This window comes from Cyclopterus lumpus, chromosome 8 (genome assembly GCF_009769545.1).
Source record: "Cyclopterus lumpus isolate fCycLum1 chromosome 8, fCycLum1.pri, whole genome shotgun sequence".
NCBI classification, from domain to species: domain Eukaryota; kingdom Metazoa; phylum Chordata; class Actinopteri; order Perciformes; family Cyclopteridae; genus Cyclopterus; species Cyclopterus lumpus.
Genome location: NC_046973.1, coordinates 20,584,850 through 20,607,298, shown reverse-complemented (window position 1 = coordinate 20,607,298; position 22,449 = coordinate 20,584,850). Strand labels below are relative to the sequence as shown.

General features: G+C 47.1%; 1 protein-coding gene across 1 annotated transcript; it reads left to right on the top strand.

The window, feature by feature from the left end:
- The first annotated feature begins 5,650 nt into the window (after positions 1–5,650).
- On the top strand, positions 5,651–21,857 carry gprc5ba (G protein-coupled receptor, class C, group 5, member Ba). The gene is made up of 4 exons (XM_034539087.1): positions 5,651–6,515; positions 17,264–18,295; positions 18,516–18,637; positions 19,874–21,857. The coding sequence occupies exons 2-4, from the start codon at positions 17,266–17,268 to the stop codon at positions 19,916–19,918; spliced, it is 1,197 nt and encodes a 398-aa protein (XP_034394978.1). The 5' UTR covers positions 5,651–6,515; positions 17,264–17,265; the 3' UTR covers positions 19,919–21,857.
- Positions 21,858–22,449: the final 592 nt, after the last annotated feature.

The window sequence follows — 22,449 nt, the reverse complement described above, 5'->3', positions numbered from 1 at the left end:
AAGGACAGCTCTGAAAGCTGGGGCCCACGTTGGCTGTTGCCATGGTGCTCACCTAGGAGATGGCTCCTTTCTCCCAAAAATGGCTCTGCTCCTTTACTGGGCCGTCCAGTGGAGATTAATTTGAGTGGCGCTCCTTCCTTCCTGAATCTGGTCCTGCTTTCTGTTCCTGCCAGCTCCATTTATATGCTCGAGCCACCATATAAAACAAAGACACACGTAAACACACAGAACAAGGTTGAACTTAAACTCGCTCTGAACTGCTGAAATCAGGATGTTTGAAAGTCCCGTTTAAAGTATCACTTAAATATCAAAGAGCAACTGGATCGGTAAAGTCGGAGCCAATGGGGAGACGAGGACGCAAAGCGAACGCTGAGAGGGAAATAAATAGCAGGAGTGGGAGGAAGAGTGAGAGATGTTTGACAGGCAAAGAGATGAGGAGATGGAAAGGGCTTTTAGAGGGGGAGCGATAAAGCAAGTAACCTGGAATTTGTGACGTTGAGATGGAAAAAAAAGTCAGTCATTGCGTGGACGGATTGATGGTCCAACATTATATTAGACAACATGAATGAAAAGAGAGAAACATTAGCGAGGCCATGACGGATGGGCTGATGTGAAAGCACTCAATGCAAAACCTTTTACTCTACACACAAATGCAATTATGCTTTTTGCTGGAGATGATCGCTGCAGATAGTTCAGTCATACAAATGTTACTACAATGTGTCAGGAATGTGTGTACATCTGGCCAGTGTCCTACTAAATCAATAATCCTTCACTCTCCCCAAACCCCCGAAATCGTTGCATGCTGTGATCGCAAATCCCCCACTCCACCCCTGTGTGTGTGTGTGTGTGTGTGTGTGTGTGTGTGTGTGTGTGTGTGTGTGTGTGTGTGTGCTTGTACGTATGCATAGCCCAAACATGCATATTTGTGTCCTGTGCATGTGTGTGTGTGGAGGGGGGGGGGGCATTAAATGACAGACTCAGGGAAGGATAATCTGTCTGTGTGGTGTCTGACTCCATGGAGGGGGTTAACAGTATGTCTGGGTAGATTGACCGAGTTGAAGTCTCGTGCTATGTGTGTAGCCAGCGCTCCAGTATCTGAAGGCACGCTTATGATCTTGCCCAATAATCCCCCCCCCCAACCCCCGAAATCTCATGTCCCCAATCTTTTCTCCGTTTAGGACTCCACAGACAGTCACCCCACCCCATCTCTAACTCTGCCCAGAGCAACTTCCACTTGGTTGGGCAATTGTGCAGAAGGGTGGAAGTAACACAGGACCTCGAGAGGTTAATGCCTGGACTGGAAAGAGACCGGCTGTGACTTTATATAACTGGGCTCCCCCTCATATTAGCTGTTTGACGAGAGCAAGAGTCTTCAGTCACGTTAGCGCTTCTTTGAGGTGTTACTTAGCTCGAGCTAAATGCTAACATCGACATGCTAGTATGCCAACAAGGACAATACTAACATGCTGATGTTTGCAAGGCAATATGGGTAACCATCTAGGAATTAACATATCCATGTTGGTGTAGGGACAAAGGGAAAGTCTTTAGTTTTGCAGGTTCTTGGTCATAAACTAAAGTACTGGACACATTTAAATTCGACCTGGTGATGGCAAAGGTGAAGGGGTCCTGTATGTTAGTGGATATTTCTGCTCTGCTGATCCTCCTCTGTCCTTGAGAAAGGCTTTAAAAACAATATGTCACTTTCAGCATGTGGACACAATGAGTGGATGATATAGGAGGAAGGTAAATCCTTGAGCTGCCTTCATTCCACTGACCTCACCCTGACCTTCCAAAGGTTAAATCCTGTTCAGAGCCATTGAGAAACCTGAGAAGCTGACAGAAAGGTCTCTAAGGCTCACTGAATGAATACAAGTGTGCTGCTGCCTATGTGGTGGTCGCTGAAGCGTTCAGATAAGACTGCTTTGTGTGTTTGTGTGAGGTATTCTATGTGTCCTGTCCTCCAGATACAGAACATGCACATCTGCACATAGGTTGTCTCAAATGAACAAGGTCACATTCAGTTGACCTTTAATATCTACCCTCCTTCAGCAGTGCTTTGCAGGTTTTTAGTATGCTGGGCGGAGGGTTTAAATCATCGTGACGAACACATGAGATCAGGATTATCACATCACCTTCACCTTCAGTTCCTCTGTGACCAAGTCAGCACATTTCACTGGTATTTGTCAATAATTGTAGTGTTTGTACACAAAATACTTTCTCCATAATGTATCCTCCACCTCTGTTAAATATATTGCACTCAGGTTAAAAAACGTGATGCGTGTCTGGAAATAAAATGCCGTTTCAAACAATAATTTTGGACACCTGCATCCTCTCATAGTTAATACATCCTGTGATGTCATAGCCTCTCATCCTGATGCTTGTGACTGGAAACAGCTGCAGCACTGACAGCCATCCTGCCGTCATTTGGGTTCATTGTGTTTGAGCCGAGAAGGGTCTTAACGAGGCGAGGCAACCTCCGGGTAGCACGGGGGGGGGAGGGGGGAGGAGGAGAGAGAAGGAAGAAAGAATATAAACAGAGACAAAACTAAAGACCCCTTCACAGCCAGCGTCATGGTTACGTCACAGTGTTAGTTGGAGGCAAGTTACACATCGAACATGTGTTGATGGCTATCAGAATCCATATCACATACATTTGAGATAAACTGTGACTCGAGCGTAGCGTTTGAGAGATGGAGAACCTTCATGGCTGCTGCACTGCAGCACACAGAAGGCTAAACTAATAGAGATGATGAAGGGCCCCCTGTTGGCCGTATGGTCTGTCATAGCATGGTGGCATTAGCAAGCTAACTAGTGGACAGCTGGCTACTTAGCTAGAGATAGAACAAGTTACACGTACACACAACAAGATAATGAATTCATTCGTCACACACACAGCCACATGAATTACAATAACCACACATGTTATTGGAGCTGGTAGGTTAAAGCTTTAACGTCACTCAGAGGAGCATTAGGGAGCAAAGTAATGAGAAACCAGCTCAGAACTGAAAGAAAAACATACTGATATCTGGTTTCATGGTTATTAATTAGCTTTGAACTCAACTGAGGTCAAAATAATATGCACACAAATGGTTGTGAGTGTGAATCTGAATGTATACGTATGTATATATGTGTAATACGTCTGTATAATGTACATTAAAATGATAGTTCGTCATTTTGGATGATAATATCGATACTACTCTCACATGTACAGTAAATAGCTAATAATAAAAAAACTAAAAATGTCATAGAATATGCTATGAAAATAAAAATAAAATATATTGTGACTTTTTTCGACATTCTATGCTATGAACTTTTGTATGACTTTTTTTACAAACTATAATATTACTTTGTTTACACAGATGGGAAGAATATATCAAATTCAGTGGATAAATTACAAGTTTAAGTTCGAACCGGACGTCTCCATGAGAAGTTTTATCTTAATGGTGGTAAACCAATTTCTAACAGATTTTAAAAGAGCCTTCATTCACGTCTGAATGTCCACGTGACCAGAATGTAATTATCAAAGGTCACAAAAGGTCATTTTATACGGCGATGTCGAGTTAAAATGGATGGGGACTAACATCATCACCCATGAATACAACCAGGCTCATTGGGGCTATTTCAAGAGATATAATGGAATGGGTGGCCTATAATCCCTCAAATATAACCCACATGAATGAAATGAAGTCATTTTGAGACATAAATAAACTTTCAGTGACACGGTAGGAGCTTTATTTCTTTTCACTTACCGGGTTGAGAGATACCCCCCTCAACACCATCTCAAGTGGGGTTTTATTCTGCATTTTTTTTGCTTATGGGATGAGTGATTATGTAGATCAATGTCAGCACTTTTTGCTGTATTCTCGCTGTATAAACTATTTGGGTCCGGACAATAAATAGTCAGCCACATAAACCCCCTTTAACACTGCAGATTACATGTTGGCTTTTGTTTATCTGTTTCCTCCTGTCACTTTTATTTGTGCTAAGCTAACTGGCTTCAGGCTCCAGCTACATATTTACTATACAGACAGGAAAGCTGAGCCTATAAATCTAACTATCGGACAAAAATGATTATTTCTTCCAATCACAAAATGTCAAATTTATCTTCAAAGCTCAATATTCAGTAATTTGGCCAATATATTGATACAACTCTTAAACATAAACACCCTACACTGGCGAATAAAGGTTCCTCCAAAAACCATTATGTATATAATAGAGCAACGGTTGCTTCTTATGTACACAATCTCTCCCTGCTGATAACAAAGACGATGGCACTGCCTGAGCTCGCCTGCTGAGAAAGTGAGAGCCATTAATCTCCTTAGTCGTCCTGTTTCGAGTAGAGACCCCTCCCCTCCTCCTCTTCCTCCACCCCCTCTTCCCATGCTGTCACTCTCAGACTGCACCTGTCAGATTAGTCTCACATCCTCAGCTGCCACTCCATATGATACGCCTCCTTACTGCCCAGAGCCTGTATGTCATTTCACTTTGCATGTATTTATGTATGTGAAAAGGGGGGGGGGGGGGGGGGGGGGGGGACAATGAGAGGGCAATCCCATGCAGAATGTTTGACTGGTCGTTGGTTCTCAGCTCATATTGCAGGAGGATTTAGCTTTTTGCCATTAACGTTTAAGAGTAGTTTAATACCGACAAATCACTGGATTATTTCCAATTCCGTGAAATGAGAGCGTGGATGTTTGCACATCCATTGTCTGATACTATTTCATACCCATAGGAGCATTAGCAACACCTGGTCAGAGGTGTCATGGCTGCTTTGCTCCTGATTGGCCAAGACTACAGTTTCAAGCACTTGGGACCCGGCGGGTGCAAATTGTTCCAACATTGCCAAAGGTGACTTCCACCGGGTCACATGCACCATTATAAAAGGCAGGTTAGGAGCCCCGGTGGGGGTGGACGTAGTGGGGGTGGTGGGGGCTCCACCATTGGAAGCCTTCCCAGTAGATGGACTGAAGCAGCTGAGGCGACAAGCATGTGACGAGAGGCAGAAATAATAAGCACCACAGCAGTTTGTGGCTGTGTCAAGTAGCCAGAGATAACCGGAGTAAACCGGAACAAGAGGCTGGATTACTTTCAAAATAAGAGCGTCACCTTGTAAAGTTGCAGAAGAAGGGGGCGGGGATTTGTGAGTTGACCTTTTTTTAAACTGCAGTAAGATGGCAGCGGGTCCTGACTCAATGATGCCACTGCTCAGCATGCAGGGCCTCCATCAGGCGCAGGGTCGCGGCCCCTGGATCCTTCCAACTTCGGTCCCCAGGCTGGAGTGAGCTAAACCCTAAATGTGGTCTAATGGTTTAACGGCTTGGACAGCGTGCTGCCTTCAGTGTGAGTCGGCAGCCTAAATGCATGAATGAAGCAGACAGTCATATGTTTTGGATGAAGGCACTAGATGCAGTCCATTTATTATTGAGTTGATTTGTATCATAGAAATATATTCACTAGAATACACAACACATAACTTACTAAAGTAAGCTGATTTGATGTGTACTTTAAAAAGGAATGGCATACTTATATTAGAAAACATTATTTTGAAAGGTATGCCCGGAAATAGAGTTGTAAGAGTTATAACTTGACACTGATGGTCATATTTTCTGTGATTTAGCGCAGTCAACCGGGCAAAAACGCGTGTGCACACGAGACCAAGCTGTGCGCGCAGCCCGATACACACTGACATTAACATCACGACACGATTTAGGAGGTGTGTGTGTGTGTCCGTGTGTCCGTGTGTGTGTGGGGGCGCGCGCGTCTGTGTGTGTTTAAGAGAGAAACATTTATCAAGGTGATCCGTCTGCCAGCCACCAAGTCATTGATCGTAGAGTAAACCGGTTCAAGGGAAGGAGAACAGAGAAGTGGCGGCTCTGGTGAGCTGTCACTCTCTGTGTGCGCGCGTGCGTGCGTGTGTGTGTGCGCGCGCGTGTGTGCGTGCGCGCGGAGGGGGATTATCAGTCCTCGCGGTATGCAGAGCGCAGTGTCGGTGATGCGCTCAGTCTGGAGATGCGCAGCGCGGAGCTGTGAGCGTCAACGCGGACACACAGCGGCATATTGACGGCAGCAGGAGGGGGTCCGCTGGGTTCGGGGGCTCCAACTCTGCGCGTCACAGGATTTCGACTCATTGAGTGTTTTATTTATTTTGGGACGAATGCTCCTTTATTGGTGCCGACTGAAAGTCAACGATGCGCCCCGGTGAACAAAGGATTTAGGTGAAAACGATCAAGAATCCCGAACCCCGTGTTAATCCCGAGACCCCGGTTGTGTGTCGTCCATGCCCGTTCCGCCTCCGAGGACAACGACCACGGGCTGAAGAACCGGGTTCCCCTGTTTCCAACGCTGGAGCAAGGGGGATCGTCTGGGCTCACCGCGCACGCGTCCATGTGGATGGAGAGAGAATCCACTGCGAGCGGGGCTCATTCCGAAATGTGACATTTCCACTCCCCCAGTCTCAAAGCTGACAACTGTGCATCTGCCTTCACTCTCGACCGGATCTATTTACGTCGATTAAGGTACGTGTTGCTCCCCGTGTAGCCGATGGGGTATTGATTAGTGAGAATGGGGGTCGGGGAGTGTGATCTGTGGAGATGGTGCGCGTGATATAAATTCAGTGGGTAGGACTATGTTAGATGAACCCACAGGGGATCTCGGTGCATTTGAATGCATCGCGTTTTGTTGCAACTCGGGGCTGATTGCCACTGAGGTGGAAGTTGCATCAATGACAGCTCGGGCAGAAAGGCGATGTCGATGCACCAAATGCATCGGTGTGTGAATCAGAAAGGGGCACGCAGTATATCAGACATGCATGTACATGTACACACAGGGCACAGGGCATGCTACAGAAATGTACATGTACACACAGGGCACAGGGCATGCTACAGAAATGTACATGTACACACAGGGCACAGGGCATGCTGCAGAAATGTACATGTACACACAGGGCATGCTACAGAAATGTACATGTACACACAGGGCATGCTACAGAAATGTACATGTACACACAGGGCATGCTATATAAATGTACATTTACACACAGGGCACAGGGCATGCTGCATAAATGTACATGTACACACAGGGCATGCTACAGAAATGTACATGTACACACAGGGCATGCTATATAAATGTACATGTACACACAGGGCATGCTACAGAAATGTACATGTACACACAGGGCATGCTATATAAATGTACATGTACACACAGGGCACAGGGCATGCTGCAGAAATGTACATGTACACACAGGGCATGCTATATAAATGTACATGTACACACAGGGCATGCTATATAAATGTACATTTACACACAGGGCACAGGGCATGCTGCATAAATGTACATGTACACACAGGGCATGCTACAGAAATGTACATGTACACACAGGGCATGCTATATAAATGTACATGTACACACAGGGCATGCTACAGAAATGTACATGTACACACAGGGCATGCTATATAAATGTACATGTACACACAGGGCACAGGGCATGCTGCAGAAATGTACATGTACACACAGGGCATGCTATATAAATGTACATGTACACACAGGGCACAGGGCATGCTGCAGAAATGTACATGTACACACAGGGCATGCTATATAAATGTACATGTACACACAGGGCATGCTATATAAATGTACATGTACACACAGGGCACAGGGCATGCTATATAAATGTACATGTACACACAGGGCATGCTATATAAATGTACATGTACACACAGGGCATGCTACAGAAATGTACATGTACACACAGGGCATGCTATATAAATGTACATGTACACACAGGGCATGCTATATAAATGTACATTTACACACAGGGCATGCTGTATAAATGTACATGTACACACAGGGCATGCTATATAAATGTACATGTACACACAGGGCATGCTGCATAAATGTACATGTACACATGTGACTTCAAAGGGCATTTGCAAAATAAGCTTAACTAAAGACGTGGAGGACTTTGACCTGTGTGATATTCATTCGCACAATGATGAACATGTTGGTCTCCTTTAGTAGCTGTGCCTCCATTTTCAATTTACAATACACTGGTATATTTTTGGAGTGTCAATCCTGTTCCAAATATAAAGAATGACCCCTCTCAACGAAAGAATGGAGATTCTTTCGTTGAGAGGGGTCATTCTTTATATTTGGAACACACACCTCAGTAACAATGGTGTTACTGCTGCTCCCTTAAACAAACACACTCTTCTGGAAGCCCCCAGGGACTTCATGTGGCCAGTATTGTTAAGGGGGGGGGGGGGGGGGGGGGGGGGGGGTGCGCTCCAACCAAAGGTGTCCCTCCCACTGGCCTCATAAACAAAAGGCTTGTTGTCAAACTCTGGAAAGAAAGTACGCTTAAATGGCCACTTGTGTCCAATTAGACTAAGAGAGCTTGTATGGGAATGGGAGTCAATGCATTGATCGACTTTCTGTTGATCAATAGATAGATGATACATGAGCCTCGAGCCTCCATCATTGCATATTTGTGTACTCAGAAAGCTCCCGGGCCTATTTTGTTTTCCATCATTAATCAATATTCAGCCGAGTGGAGCTGTTTATTCTCAGGCTGTGCTTTCACGAGTTAGTTTGCTTCCTCGTGGGGAAAGAGGACGCTACAGTATCTCCTTGGGGCTGATGCCATATGTAGCTTTGTTTAGATGGTTGCGTGGTTGTGTGCGTGCATGTGTGTGTGTGTGTGTGTGTGTGTCCTCTTTATGTACGCATGACACAGAACCTATGAGCTATACTTCCACATGCATTGGAACTTCTCTGGTTTTCTTTTCATGAGCATTTGTGTTCATGCACCCACCCACCTTATACACACACACACACACACACACACACACACACACACACACACACACACACACACACACACACACACACACACACACACACGCTCTAGGCAAAAGGTTCACTCCTATTCTTTCTTTGCACATCCTCCTCCTTGTTTCTCCTGCTCCTCTGATCACATTCTCAAACCAAATCTGATCTCCCTGGGCTCCTGTGACACCCCCCCCCCCCCCCCCCCCCCCACCCCCCCCCGCCCCCCCACCCCCCACAATCAGTGTATCTGTAACATAGTGACGTCCCAAAGAAGCCGAACACACAACACCGGAGGTCGGAGGCTCGGTTACAGGGTGCTCTTTTAGGTTCGGGATGCCTTCACATCTGACAGATCAAACCCCCAACCGTGGTGGATGTAGGAAGAGGAGGGGAAAGAAGAAAAGGGAGCAGAGGGAGGGGTGTAAGGCGCTGTTAATTGTTAAGTCAATTAGCATATGGTCTTTCTGTGAGCCCAGTCACACGGTAATGAGGCCTAATTAGGATGACCGGGATGTCTGAAGAGGCTGGGGAAAATGCTTCCACTGTCAGTTTGTCTGTCCAGAAGGACGGCGGTGAGCGGACCACCCTTTCTTCAGGCCTCTCGATGTGTCTTTCCACTTAGCTCTGCTACTCCTGTCGTCTGCCGGTTTATTTCTTTCCCGAAACCTGTCCTCAATACCTCCTTTTCAATATTTTAGCACACGAATACGTCATGTCTTGACGTTTACCGCATTGCTCTCCTCTTCCTTTCTCTGCATCCCCTTTTTTACTCCTATTTTTATCTGCCACACAAGGGATTGGTGACGTCACTGGAGTTCAGTGATCACAACGACCATGTGTCCTGCCACAGTATCCGTGGGTGCATCCAGGGTAAGAGTATGTCCACAATAAGCTCTTTTTCAAATGAAGCTTCTCCAAAACTCCAGGGAGGTGCAATGTTAAATGCCAGCTCGGTGACGTCAGAAACACACATGTAAAGGAAGCAGTAAGGAGATTTGCCAATGTGACGCATGAATCACAGAGAAGAAGAGATATATCTGAGACCAGGTAAGAAAGGCAGGTCCTCATTGGTACTCATTACCATTGCTTCCCCTTTCTGGACAACTTTTCAGGCCCGACTCAAATGTAAAGCCATTCATTCTCAATCAAGGCTCTAGAGAAGGTCAAGAGATCTTAAGACAGAAGAAACAACTGATAAAAGACGAGTCTTCGATGCCTGCAATGCCAAACGCAGCGAGCAGAGCATGCAGATGTGTTTTTAATCCAAAGTAAATCTCATATAATGAGACAGAACATCCAGACAGTCCGGGTTAATTTAAGGCCTTATGTAATCCCAGCCACTGATGTAAGATGTAAATGTATGCGCTGTCAGAAAAGGAAAGGTCTGTTAGTGTTAGGCAAGACGGCGGATAAGGCTGTAGATTCTCACAGAGACCACAGGTCCTGCAAATGACCTGCTCACCTCACCAGCTGGACCGTGTGTTCCCAGCCACACACCTACACACTCACACACACACACTCACACACACACAAACGTTCTCCGTCAGTAGTCTGAATAAAACAAAAGTGGGGCGAAGGTAGAAAAACAAAACAAGAATTGAAGCGAGTGGTCAAACTGCAATAATCCTCTCAATTATCACCACGGTAATTAGATAGCATCTGCTCGAGCGCTATGTCTGATAATTACAGGAGAAGGTAATTGTACAGGACGGCTTGCTAGATTCTCCCATCACGGCCTATTCAGCCCGGAGCCCATTTGAAGGACTGCAGTGCTGCACGTTTGCAGCCTGTGTTCCTGTTGTGTGTGTAAGGAATGCATGCTGCATACTAGTCACATGCAGCTTTTTGAGGGAATGTGTTGCCTTCACACACAGATGCATAATACATGCCATCAAGCTGAATGTTGTAGTTACATGCACATAGAGCCAGCACAAATGGGCATTGCGCCAGCCTGTGCGTGTGTGTGTGTGTGTGTGTGAGTGACATGTGCTGCATGAATGCATGTAACCCCGCTATGTGCAGAATACAAAACTAAGACGGACCTCCGAGTGCCAGCAGGCTGCTTGGCACTGAGGAAGATGATGCCTGAGAAACAGCAGCCATGCAGCAGAACTGGCAGGAGCTGGATCCTTACCCAGTTACATAAGATACACAGCAAGAATAAAGGCAAGGGGGAGGGAGGGTGGGAAGGAGGAAGGGGCACAAGGAGGGAAGAAGGAGAAGCCAAAATGGAAGGAAGAGGGGTGGGTTTGAGATTAGATGGTGGTGGTGGTGAACAGAGGGAGACAATGTGGGGAGAGGAGTTGTGTGAGGTGCATCTTTCACAGCAATTATTCAAATGTCGCAGAGAGATGAGACCGCTCTGGAGGAGAGGTGGCATCGAAAACCGACAGAATAGAGGATTTTAAATGGAGGGGAGGACACAGAAATGGCTGCATGGAGCGGGAGTGACAGAGAGAGAAACGTGTCTAGGAAGATGGGAGGGAGGGTACACGGAGGATGAGACGGCGGCAGCATCCTCTGTGCTGCACACAGCGGAAGGCCAGGGGCTCTTTCTCTTTGCACATGACTCATATTCGTGAGAAGCAGGGAAGAGGACTCAAGTGTGTGTGCTGGAGGTGTGTGTCACTGTGTGTCCTGCATGTGTGTGTGTGTGTGTGTGTGTGTGTGGCCCTCTGTGTGCATCCTTCAGCTCACCAGTCTGCCATGCGTCTGGGTGAGAGGGTGAGTGAATGAACAAGTGGTCACGAGCGCCCGTCTCTTGTCTCTCGGTGTGGCTTCACGGACGTCGTCTTTAGGAAGTGTGACAGAAGAAAGGCGTGTTTAAGGAAAGGCGGAGGAGCAGCAGGCTTGTTGAGGATCCCGAGTGTTTCAGAGAACAATGAGCTCACAGTGAACCTTTCGCTCTATTTCTGTCGTTTAGACATGGGGCGTTACTATGGCGATCGCTAGAAAAACAACCCGATGACAAAAAAAAGAAAGCATGTGCTTATCAGGAGTTTGTCTGTTTTTGTGCAACTTGTTCAGTGTCAGTGTGTAAAAAGCTCCAGCGCTGTGTTTTCTTTTGTGTGTTTTGGTGACTCATCCTTTTTTTTTTTTTGGAGCACGGATTTGATTGATGCCAGCGGAGACCAAAAATAACCTGCGGCAGTGAGCTGCTGCAACAAGGAAAACAGAGGGATGAAGTAACGGCAGGAAACAGAGGGATGAAGTAACGGCAGGAAACAGAGGGATGAAGTAACGGCAGGAAACAGAGGGATGAAGTAACGGCAGGAAACAGAGGGATGAAGTAACGGCAGGAAACAGAGGGATGAAGTAACGGCAGGAAACAGAGGGATGAAGTAACGGCAGGAAACAGAGGGATGAAGTAACGGCAGGAAACAGAGGGATGAAGTAACGGCAGGAAACAGAGGGATGAAGTAACGGCAGGAAACAGAGGGATGAAGTAACGGCAGGAAACAGAGAGATGAAGTAACGGCAGGAAACAGAGGGATGAAGTAACGGCAGGAAACAGAGGGATGAAGTAACTGCAGGAAACAGAGGGATGAAGTAACGGCAGGAAACAAAGGGATGAAGTAACGGCAGGAAACAGAGGGATGAAGTAACGGCAGGAAACAGAGGGATGGAGTAACGGCAGGAAACAGAGGGATGAAGTAACGGCAGGAAACAGAGGGATGAAGTAACGGCAGGAAACAGAGGGATGAAGTAACGGCAGGAAACAGAGGGATGAAGTAACGGCAGGAAACAAAGGGATGAAGTAACGGCCGGAAACAGAGGGATGAAGTAACGGCAGGAAACAGAGGGATGAAGTAACGGTAGGAAACAGAGGGATGAAGTAACGGCAGGAAACAGAGGGATGAAGTAACGGCAGGAAACAGAGGGATGAAGTAATGGCAGGAAACAGAGGGATGAAGTAACTGCAGGAAACAGAGGGATGGAGTAACGGCAGGAAACAAGGGATGGAGTAACGGCAGGAAACAGAGGGATGAAGTAACGGCAGGAAACAGAGGGATGAAGTAACGGCAGGAAACAAAGGGATGAAGTAACGGCCGGAAACAGAGGGATGAAGTAACGGCAGGAAACAGAGGGATGAAGTAACGGTAGGAAACAGAGGGATGAAGTAACGGCAGGAAACAGAGGGATGAAGTAACGGCAGGAAACAGAGGGATGAAGTAACGGCAGGAAACAGAGGGATGAAGTAACGGCAGGAAACAAAGGGATGAAGTAACGGCAGGAAACAGAGGGATGAAGTAACGGCAGGAAACAAAGGGATGAAGTAACGGCAGGAAACAAAGGGATGAAGTAACTGCAGGAAACAGATGGATGACGTAACGGTAGGAAACAGAGGGATGAAGTAACGGCAGGAAACAGAGGGATGAAGTAACGGCAGGAAACAGAGGGATGGAGTAACGGCAGGAAACAAGGGATGAAGTAACGGCAGGAAACAGAGGGATGAAGTAACGGCAGGAAACAGAGGGATGGAGTAACGGCAGGAAACAGAGGGATGAAGTAACGGCAGGAAACAGAGGGATGAAGTAACGGCAGGAAACAGAGGGATGGAGTAACGGTAGGAAACAGAGGGATGAAGTAACGGCAGGAAACAGAGGGATGAAGTAACGGCAGGAAACAGAGGGATGGAGTAACGGCAGGAAACAGAGGGATGGAGTAACGGTAGGAAACAGAGGGATGAAGTAACGGCAGGAAACAGAGGGATGAAGTAACGGCAGGAAACAGAGGGATGAAGTAACGGCAGGAAACAGAGGGATGGAGTAACGGCAGGAAACAGAGGGATGGAGTAACGGCAGGAAACAGAGGGATGAAGTAACGGCAGGAAACAGAGGGATGAAGTAACGGCAGGAAACAGAGGGATGAAGTAACGGCAGGAAACAGAGGGATGAAGTAACGGCAGGAAACAGAGGGATGAAGTAACGGCAGGAAACAGAGGGATGGAGTAACGGCAGGAAACAGAGGGATGGAGTAACGGCAGGAAACAGAGGGATGAAGTAACGGCAGGAAACAGAGGGATGAAGTAACGGCAGGAAACAGAGGGATGACGTAACGGCAGGAAACAGAGGGATGAAGTAAAGGCCGGAAACAGAGGGATGAAGTAACGGCAGGAAACAGAGGGATGAAGTAATGGCCGGAAACAGAGGGATGAAGTAACGGCAGGAAACAGAGGGATGAAGTAATGGCCGGAAACAGAGGGATGAAGTAACGGCAGGAAACAGAGGGATGAAGTAACGGCAGGAAACAGAGGGATGAAGTAACGGCAGGAAACAGAGGGATGACGTAACGGCAGGAAACAGAGGGATGAAGTAAAGGCCGGAAACAGAGGGATGAAGTAACGGCAGGAAACAGAGGGATGGAGTAACGGTAGGAAACAGAGGGATGAAGTAACGGCAGGAAACAGAGGGATGAAGTAACGGCAGGAAACAGAGGGATGAAGTAACGGCAGGAAACAGAGGGATGAAGTAACGGCAGGAAACAGAGGGATGAAGTAACGGCAGGAAACAGAGGGATGGAGTAACGGTAGGAAACAGAGGGATGAAGTAACGGCAGGAAACAGAGGGATGGAGTAACGGTAGGAAACAGAGGGATGAAGTAACGGCAGGAAACAGAGGGATGAAGTAACGGCAGGAAACAGAGGGATGAAGTAACGGCAGGAAACAGAGGGATGAAGTAACGGCAGGAAACAGAGGGATGAAGTAACGGCAGGAAACAGAGGGATGAAGTAACGGCAGGAAACAGAGGGATGACGTAACGGTAGGAAACAGAGGGATGAAGTAACGGCAGGAAACAGAGGGATGAAGTAACGGCAGGAAACAGAGGGATGAAGTAACGGCAGGAAACAGAGGGATGGAGTAACGGCAGGAAACAGAGGGATGAAGTAACGGCAGGAAACAAAGTGATGAAGTAACTGCAGGAAACAGAGGGATGACGTAACGGCAGGAAACAAGGGAGAGAATCATTGTTCTAATGAGGAAGAATTTGGAGGGTGTAAATCTCTGAAGGAAACATGAAAGAGCTCTAAACAAATGAATATGCACAAACACACACTTTCACTGTTGTGCCCTCTCGAGTCTCAGAAGGAAATAATGATATTTCACAAGTTGTAAACAATCGCTACCTTAAAAACATACTTTTTTTCTAGGGATATTGGGATGGACAGATCAAAAGCCGGTAAACACATAGATGGACATATATGGGATGTATCTGTATGTGGACATGTTTGTGTTTTTGTACGACTTGTTTTGATATATTGAGAGTTCACTCAAAAATAATGTTAATTAAGTTATTAATAACAGACACAACACTCTATGTGCAAATGTACTTTGCACATAGTACTTTGAAAATCAGTGGTGGTGGAAGTACAGATCCTTTAAAAGTACTAATACCACACTGTACAAATATTCCGTTCTGCATTCTAAATGTTACTTTAGTATGTTATAATAATAAAATATACTAATTACAGACACATAGCTGTGATGGTTGCACCATTAGATCACAATGTGTTTTGTTTGACCAACAGTCCAAAACCGCGTCATTTGACTCTTAAGATGATCCTCACCTTTCAGAAGATGGGACCATCAAATATTTGGCTTTTTAAAACGATTTAGCTGTAAAGAAACAGTTTACATTTTCAATTATTTATATACAGTTAGGGTAATTCAATTCATAACAGCGTATCATGTTTTATAGGCTCTTATTTGTAGAGTAACTGGTAACTGTCGCTGTACAAATTTTAGTTGCGTGAAAGGAAGATACTTAAAAGTTCTCGATACAGAAGTCAAAGCATATTAATTGCCTCTCAACGGCCATCGTCACGGCGACAGGCTGCAAACAGTGCCAGCAGCACGAACACTGCAATCGATGGCAACAATGCTGACAGAGCTAACCGTGTTAGCCTGAGGGGGAACCGGAGGGTGGGCACGTGGTCCACGTGCAGAAAGGGGTCCGTCGGCCGCTCACGGGGCACTAAAACCATCCGGCAATGTCAACAAAGCACAGAGACGGCTTTCAACATTGAATTTAACACCTTTGAGTAGAAGTACCTCAGACGTGTGCTCACCTACAGTACTGTATAGTAAACTTCACAACATTCCAAGTCAGATGTAGTCAAGTGACAGATCGACCAATCAAAAGCAGGTCTGTTCAGTGTGTATTTGCTGCAAATCAACCAGTCGTCCTCCCTCTTCGGTCCTTATTTTCCTTTCTCGCTGTCTGCCCCATTTAATACGTTATATGCTGGAAGGGATGTGTGTGACCTGCAGCCCTGGCTAGTGTGTATTTAAATCAGCCACTCCCCCGTGACGGCTACAGCATGTACTGTAACTCTCTCTGACTTACTGGCATGGAGAAAGAACACGAAGCCAGGGATATCCAGTGTCCTTTATGCGGTATGTAAATATTGTGGTACGTTTCTATTTGTGAACCCCGGGAGATTTTTTGACGTCAAAAACTACAGCTGAAGTAAACAATCCAAAGAGTAGCAGCGTGTGTGTGTGTTCTTTGGGCGAACAGATTGTTTGACACACTAATGCATGAGCCAGCTTGGAAAGAATTTTCCGAAAGCTTAGCGATGAAGTGGAGAGACTGTTGACAGTAAAAAGCAGAATGATGCCTTGTGTGTGTGTGTGTGTGTGTGTGTGTGTGTGTGTTGCTTTGTGGTGGCTTTAAATACAGATCAACCTCTCAAAAACACACCGCTTGTCAGGTGGAGTGACAGCGCCGATCATTCCAGCAAAGACCAACGAAACGAAAGGAGACGTATTTGTGTGTATGTGCATGCGCGGCTGTCTGACAGCTGTGTTGGAATAAAGGAATAAGTAGACTGAGACTGCATTGATTTCCCTCACCGAGTGCTGCTGTACTTGTGTGTTTGTGCTTGTGCTGTGTATTTGTGTGCAGTGCATTATTGCTAGATGCCCTGAGATGCCTGATAGTGGGTTGAACTGCTCGTACATAAAGAACGATGCTGCAGCTTTCCTGCCAACTCACTGGACAAGACTGGACAAATTATACACTGATTCTGACCTCACTCCTCTGGGGATGAACTAAAGACATCTTATCTGGGCCTTTTCTCGTTGTCGAGGTATTTTTATTGGCATAGTGTTGTTTATTTCAACAAACAATGAACCTTGAAGCCTTTAGAAGAGGGCAGGGCTATAGGCTACAATTGGTGAAACAGGATATGTGCGTTTTGTGTGTTTGGAAAGGTCGCAGTCATTCACCCTGCATGAACTACTGCCCTTTATTCCTCCCTAAAACACAGCAGTGGCTAATTGTCTGAATTGTCACTCGCAGGCGGATGAATACTAATGACTTCTCGGCTGTGTTGCATTTATGACCGGAATGACTCATTCTCTTTCTCTCTCTCCATTCTCTGTCTTTGCTTCTTCATCTATCTCTGTCTTCTGATCGGTTGACCTCTCAGAGATGGCGTCCCTCCCGGTCCTGCTCCTGCTGCTGCTGACGGTTGCTCGTGGTGCCACCGGTCAAGACTCGGAGAACTCTGAGGCTCTCCCAAGAGGCTGCGGGTGGGGCCTTGTGCGTCCCTACACACTCCTCTGCGACCTGGACTCCATCTGGGGTGTGGCTGTGGAGTCAGTGGCTGCCGGCGGGGTGCTGACTGCCCTCTTGCTGGCCCTAATCCTGCTGTGCCGCTTACACCACATCAGCGAGGCTGAGAAGCGCAGCGGCGTGGGACCCATCCTCTTGCTGCTCCTCGGCGTCCTCGGCTTGTTCGGCCTGAGCTTTGCTTACCTGATCGAGCAGGATGAGTCTCTATGTTTGCTCCGCAGGGCCCTGTGGGGTCTCCTGTTTGCCGTCTGCTTCTCCTGCTTGTTGGTGCAGGGTGTCCGCCTGCGAAGGATTGGCCTTGAGCGGCGGAGCCCTGGTGGCTGCGCCCTAACGGGCCTCGCACTGGGTTTGAGTGCCGTACAGGGCATCATCGCTGCCGAGTGGCTTCTTCTCACGGTGCTGAGGGAGGGACGAGGCGCCTGTCAGTACCTGCCACTTGACTTTTCACTAGCCTGCAGTTACGTGCTAGTCCTCCTACTAGCCGCGCTGGCGGCCGCCTCCCTGGCCCTGTGTGGGAAGACACATCAGTGGCGCTGCAATGCAATCTGGCTGCTGGTGACCTGCCTGCTGTCGCTGCTCCTGTGGGTGGCCTGGGTGGGCTTCTATCTGTACGGCAACGCCTGGCTCGGGAGGTCCCCAGAATGGAACGACCCGGCGCTGGCCATTGCTTTAGTAGCTCAGGGTTGGCTGCTGCTGATCTTCCACGCCATCCCTGAATCCCACATCTGCCTGAGACCCCCTCCACAGCCAACTGCCCCAGATTACTTTGACACCTCACAGAACTCGACACGGATGAGGGAGACCAGCTTTGATGAAGACATCCCTCTCTCTCACAGGCAGTTTGTGGAGAACCAGGGCTACGGATACAACGATGAGAACACTGCAGGTACCGTACAATCCAATGATTTAGAGCAGGCAGGCTGTAGGTTAGATGTAGGCCAAAGTGAGTAATGGAACGCCAGGAAATATTTGTATGCGTGGGGTAGAAATAAGTACAGGAGGAAATGCAGGGTTACACAGCAAGTGTGTCTTTCTTCAAGTTGGACAGGGATGTGCTGAGTCACAGGAAGTAATCTCTGGTCGCCTCTCTGTGTATTCAATGCAAGGCTTGAGGAGCGCCGCCGGTGCCGGGCAACATAACAGCAACACCGCCCCCAGGCCCAGCGCTCCTTTTCGCAGCAACGTCTACCAACCCACCGAGATGACCATGATCCTGAATGGGGGAGCGGTGAGTACATCCTCCCAGTCACAGGTACACGCCGCTTACACGCCGCTCTCTCATTCGACCACGCCGACAAGACTGCATGCACATTTGTGCGTTCCGGACCGCACGTCATTGCACACGAATGAGGGAGAGGTGTGAGTATGTGTGTGTGTGTGTGTGTGTGTGTGCGTGTGTGTGTGTGTGCATTATCAGTTTGCTGGACGCATGGTCATGTGCCTGTGTGTGTCGTATTTTGTAGGCACACGCATGGATGGTTGTGGACACTCATCTGACATTGAGTTTGTGTTTGGGTGAGTGTGCGAGAGCTTCCCTGTGCGATGCTCTCGGTCCACTGAATGATGCGGCCTGTCACGCCCTTTGTTGTGCAGGATGAATGCGCACTCGGGCTGGCACAGGTGAACTTATAGCTCAACACACCACTGGAGCAACTCTCTCCGCTGAGGAGAAGATGATTTGTAGTCACTATTCCGAGAGATAGCCGGCTGCTGATTTAACGGACAAAGGGAACGCTGAGACCCCGGCCTGAAATACCATCAGTGTTTTTGTAAATGAATTCATTTAAAGGCGTAAAGATTTACATAGCATGCTTTATAGACAAAGTAGTGCTTTGCATAAGGCAGACGATGCGTTGAATGAGAAATGAATCTTCACATAGCGATGTAAGAGGATAAGTTATTTTAAAGATGAAAGCACATAATTAAATAGAAGGAAGTGTAGGATGCAAAATGGATAAAGGTCTTCGTGTGTAAGATGTAGTCAACTGAATAGTTACTTTCCCTTATGCACATCATTGCAGAGGGTTAAATGAGCAGATTGATACCACTGTCTTGTCTGTACAATAAATATTAAGCAGCAGTTAGCTTACCTTAGCTTAGCACTGTCCAAAAGTAACAACAAAAGCCTATCGTCCACAATTTCACACCTTGGTTTGTGCAAACAAGTGAGGTAATAAATCAGCGAGCTTTAGAGGATGCTGCTCAGTAGATTTAGACACGGTCAGCTTCACTGTTTCCAGTCTTTGTGCTCCTCTGAGAGTGGGATCAATCTTCTCAAACTCAAAAGCTAATAAGCTTAGTTCAGTAAATATCCAACACTAGCTTTGAAAGGAATAAAGGATGAATTAAAGATGGTCAGATTTGATGCAGCTACCGCATGCATGTCTGTGCAAAGATGCATGTGTGAGTATTGCTGGTATCCAAATGGTTCAATCACTTACAAACTGAATTTCTCCTTCCACAGGTGCCCTCTGCTCCTCCAACCTACACAGGGAGGCAGCTGTGGTGAGCGAGAGGATTGTAAAGAAGACGTGTGGTAGAAAATGAAGAAGAGGAAGGAGAGAGTGAGGAACGAGGGGTCCGGAACGAGAGGCCCGCCTGGTTGAATTGGACTTAAAACATGGATGCCAACTGTGCTGTTTCACTCTGTGTGCAGACTAAAACACTGACTGTGTGCCAATCAACTATTGTATGAGTGTGGGAGAGTCTGAGAGAGAGAGAGTAGGGCATGGAGGACAGAGCTAAAGCTCTTCTAGCACACACATCTCCACAGAAGGGTTCAAAAACACAAAATGTGAGCAGCAAGTAGCGAAACAAAACACATGCCGACTCTAAAAAACATCAACACGCAGTATACTTTTTTCATTTAGTTTGATTTGCTCCCCTGAGACTATACAGCACTGTAAGCATCCTTGAAAAACTGTGAAATCTTTCGCCTTTTCCTGCTCCTCGCTGTAGGAAGTCTTGTCTGCTGACTCTCTCGTGGAAACATTTGGCTCTGTCCTCCATCCATCCACAGTGTCGGTAAAGACAGAGCACATGGGCTCAAGAACCGCCCGCATATAATCAAGCCTCCGTGGGTGTGTATGTACAGAATATGAGAGGGAGAGTGTGTGTATTCCCAACATCTCATCCCCTGTGACCCCCCCCTGTGAACACCTCTTCTTCCTCCTTCCCCATCTCTGTTCACCGTCTGTGAATATGAAACGTCACCCCATCCTCACACCTGCATGGACACTTTGCAAAACATTGAAACAAACTCAATCCCCAAGTGCGGGTCAGAAAAGTTCACAATGACCGGGCACGGGGCCGTACAAGCGGCCCGAAGCACCTGAACAGAAGGACTGCAAGCTGCTAATGAACTGCTGTTGGATACGATGGATTCTGATTGGACGGGGAGGGCATCAGTCGTCGGTGGGAAGGCACCTCTTCATGAATCTAGGTCAACTGCTCTCCCACATCTCCGGTGGCTACTGGCGTTTTGAACCAGCCAGTAGAAACTGTCACTTTATATCAGCAGGAAGCGGAGCGAGGAAACGACACGTTCTCCTGCGCTTAGCTCTTCTCTCTGTGTGCGGTCGTGTGATTTCATGAGTGACGGGGAAAAATACAAAAGTCAAGGTTGCTTTATGGTGCTAAACATCCCTCCACACAACTTCCTAGTGTGGCACAGAACTACAAGAACAACGCTGACGCAGTCAAAACTGTGAGTGACAGGCTATAGATAGAGAGCTGTGGCTGGTGTGTGGAGATATCCTAGAGCCTTAGAAAGATCAGATTCACAGTGCAAGGTAGAAAGGGGGAGATCAAATGCTCGAGGAGGAAGGAGGGGATGGGAGCGAGGAGGAAGGAGGGGATGGGAGCGAGGAGGAAGGAGGGGATGGGAGCGAGGAGGAAGGAGGGGATAGGAGCGAGGAGGAAGGAGGGGATGGGAGCGAGGAGGAAGGAGATAGCGAGTGACGGGCCGAGGGGAGTCTGAGTGATGTGCGGGCGGCCGTGCTGCTCTGATCTACGTGGTTGTGTTCTTCATCTGGTGAAGCGTGTGTGTGTGTGTGTGTGTCTCTTTCCTCCTCCTCCTCCTCCTCCTCCTCCTCCTCCTCTTCCTCCTCTTCCTTGTGGTCGGCTATAACTCAAGTGTGGCACCGTGCCAAGAAGGACTCTCGTTTCACCGGAGTCTCCGTTTCTCGCCCTTTTCCTTCACAACAGCTCTCTCTCTCTCTCTTCACCCGAGAAGCTGTGTACATAGTAGTGCTGTAAAGCTTTGCTTGCTTGTTTATTTTTTAATTTTTTTAAAAACTGTAGCCTGAGTTTAGACACCAGTGTCATGTGACCCACATGGAGAACTGACGACTGCAAACTGTTTTTGTCTGGGTATCTTTTTTTTTTTTAAACGGGTTTGCTCTGTTGTTCGTGTGCTTATTGTTACAATATACTTTGATTTCTCTCTCGCTGGTGTCTTTTTAGTTTTCAAACTAGCATTCTTGGAAATGTTTTGCCAACACTAGATATGCTTTTGTTTCTTGATTCATGTTCAAATTATGAGTTGTCATTCACAGGGATCTACTTCAGTTGTACCTCCGGTTCTCTCTGCTGTGACAGTTACGGGGACACAAACCACCCATCAGAAAAACAAATGATGGGTTTTGGCACATAATGCAGTAAACAATGACTTGTTCTTCAATACTTAAGGGATAATTATTGAAAATGTCATGTTGATGTCTTACATCAACCCTCAACCATAAGCCAAAGGGTCTCCCCTTGACTGCTGCTGCACATTCACGTCTTACCCATATTCTAAAATAGGACCGTCCCGGTGCCCAAAGAGGCTCCGTTTGGGCTCAGAACCAGGAGCCATGAAGAGGTCCTCCGGGGTTTGGATCAGCAGTAACGAGACAACACGCTCGACACTTGGAGCGGAGGAGGTTTCAGTTCTTGTTTTCACTCGATGTGGAGTTAAAAAAAACCAACAACAACATGTGACTTTGTAGATTTTGCACTTGTCGACTACCTATCTGTGCATGCTTATCACCATTTCTACAT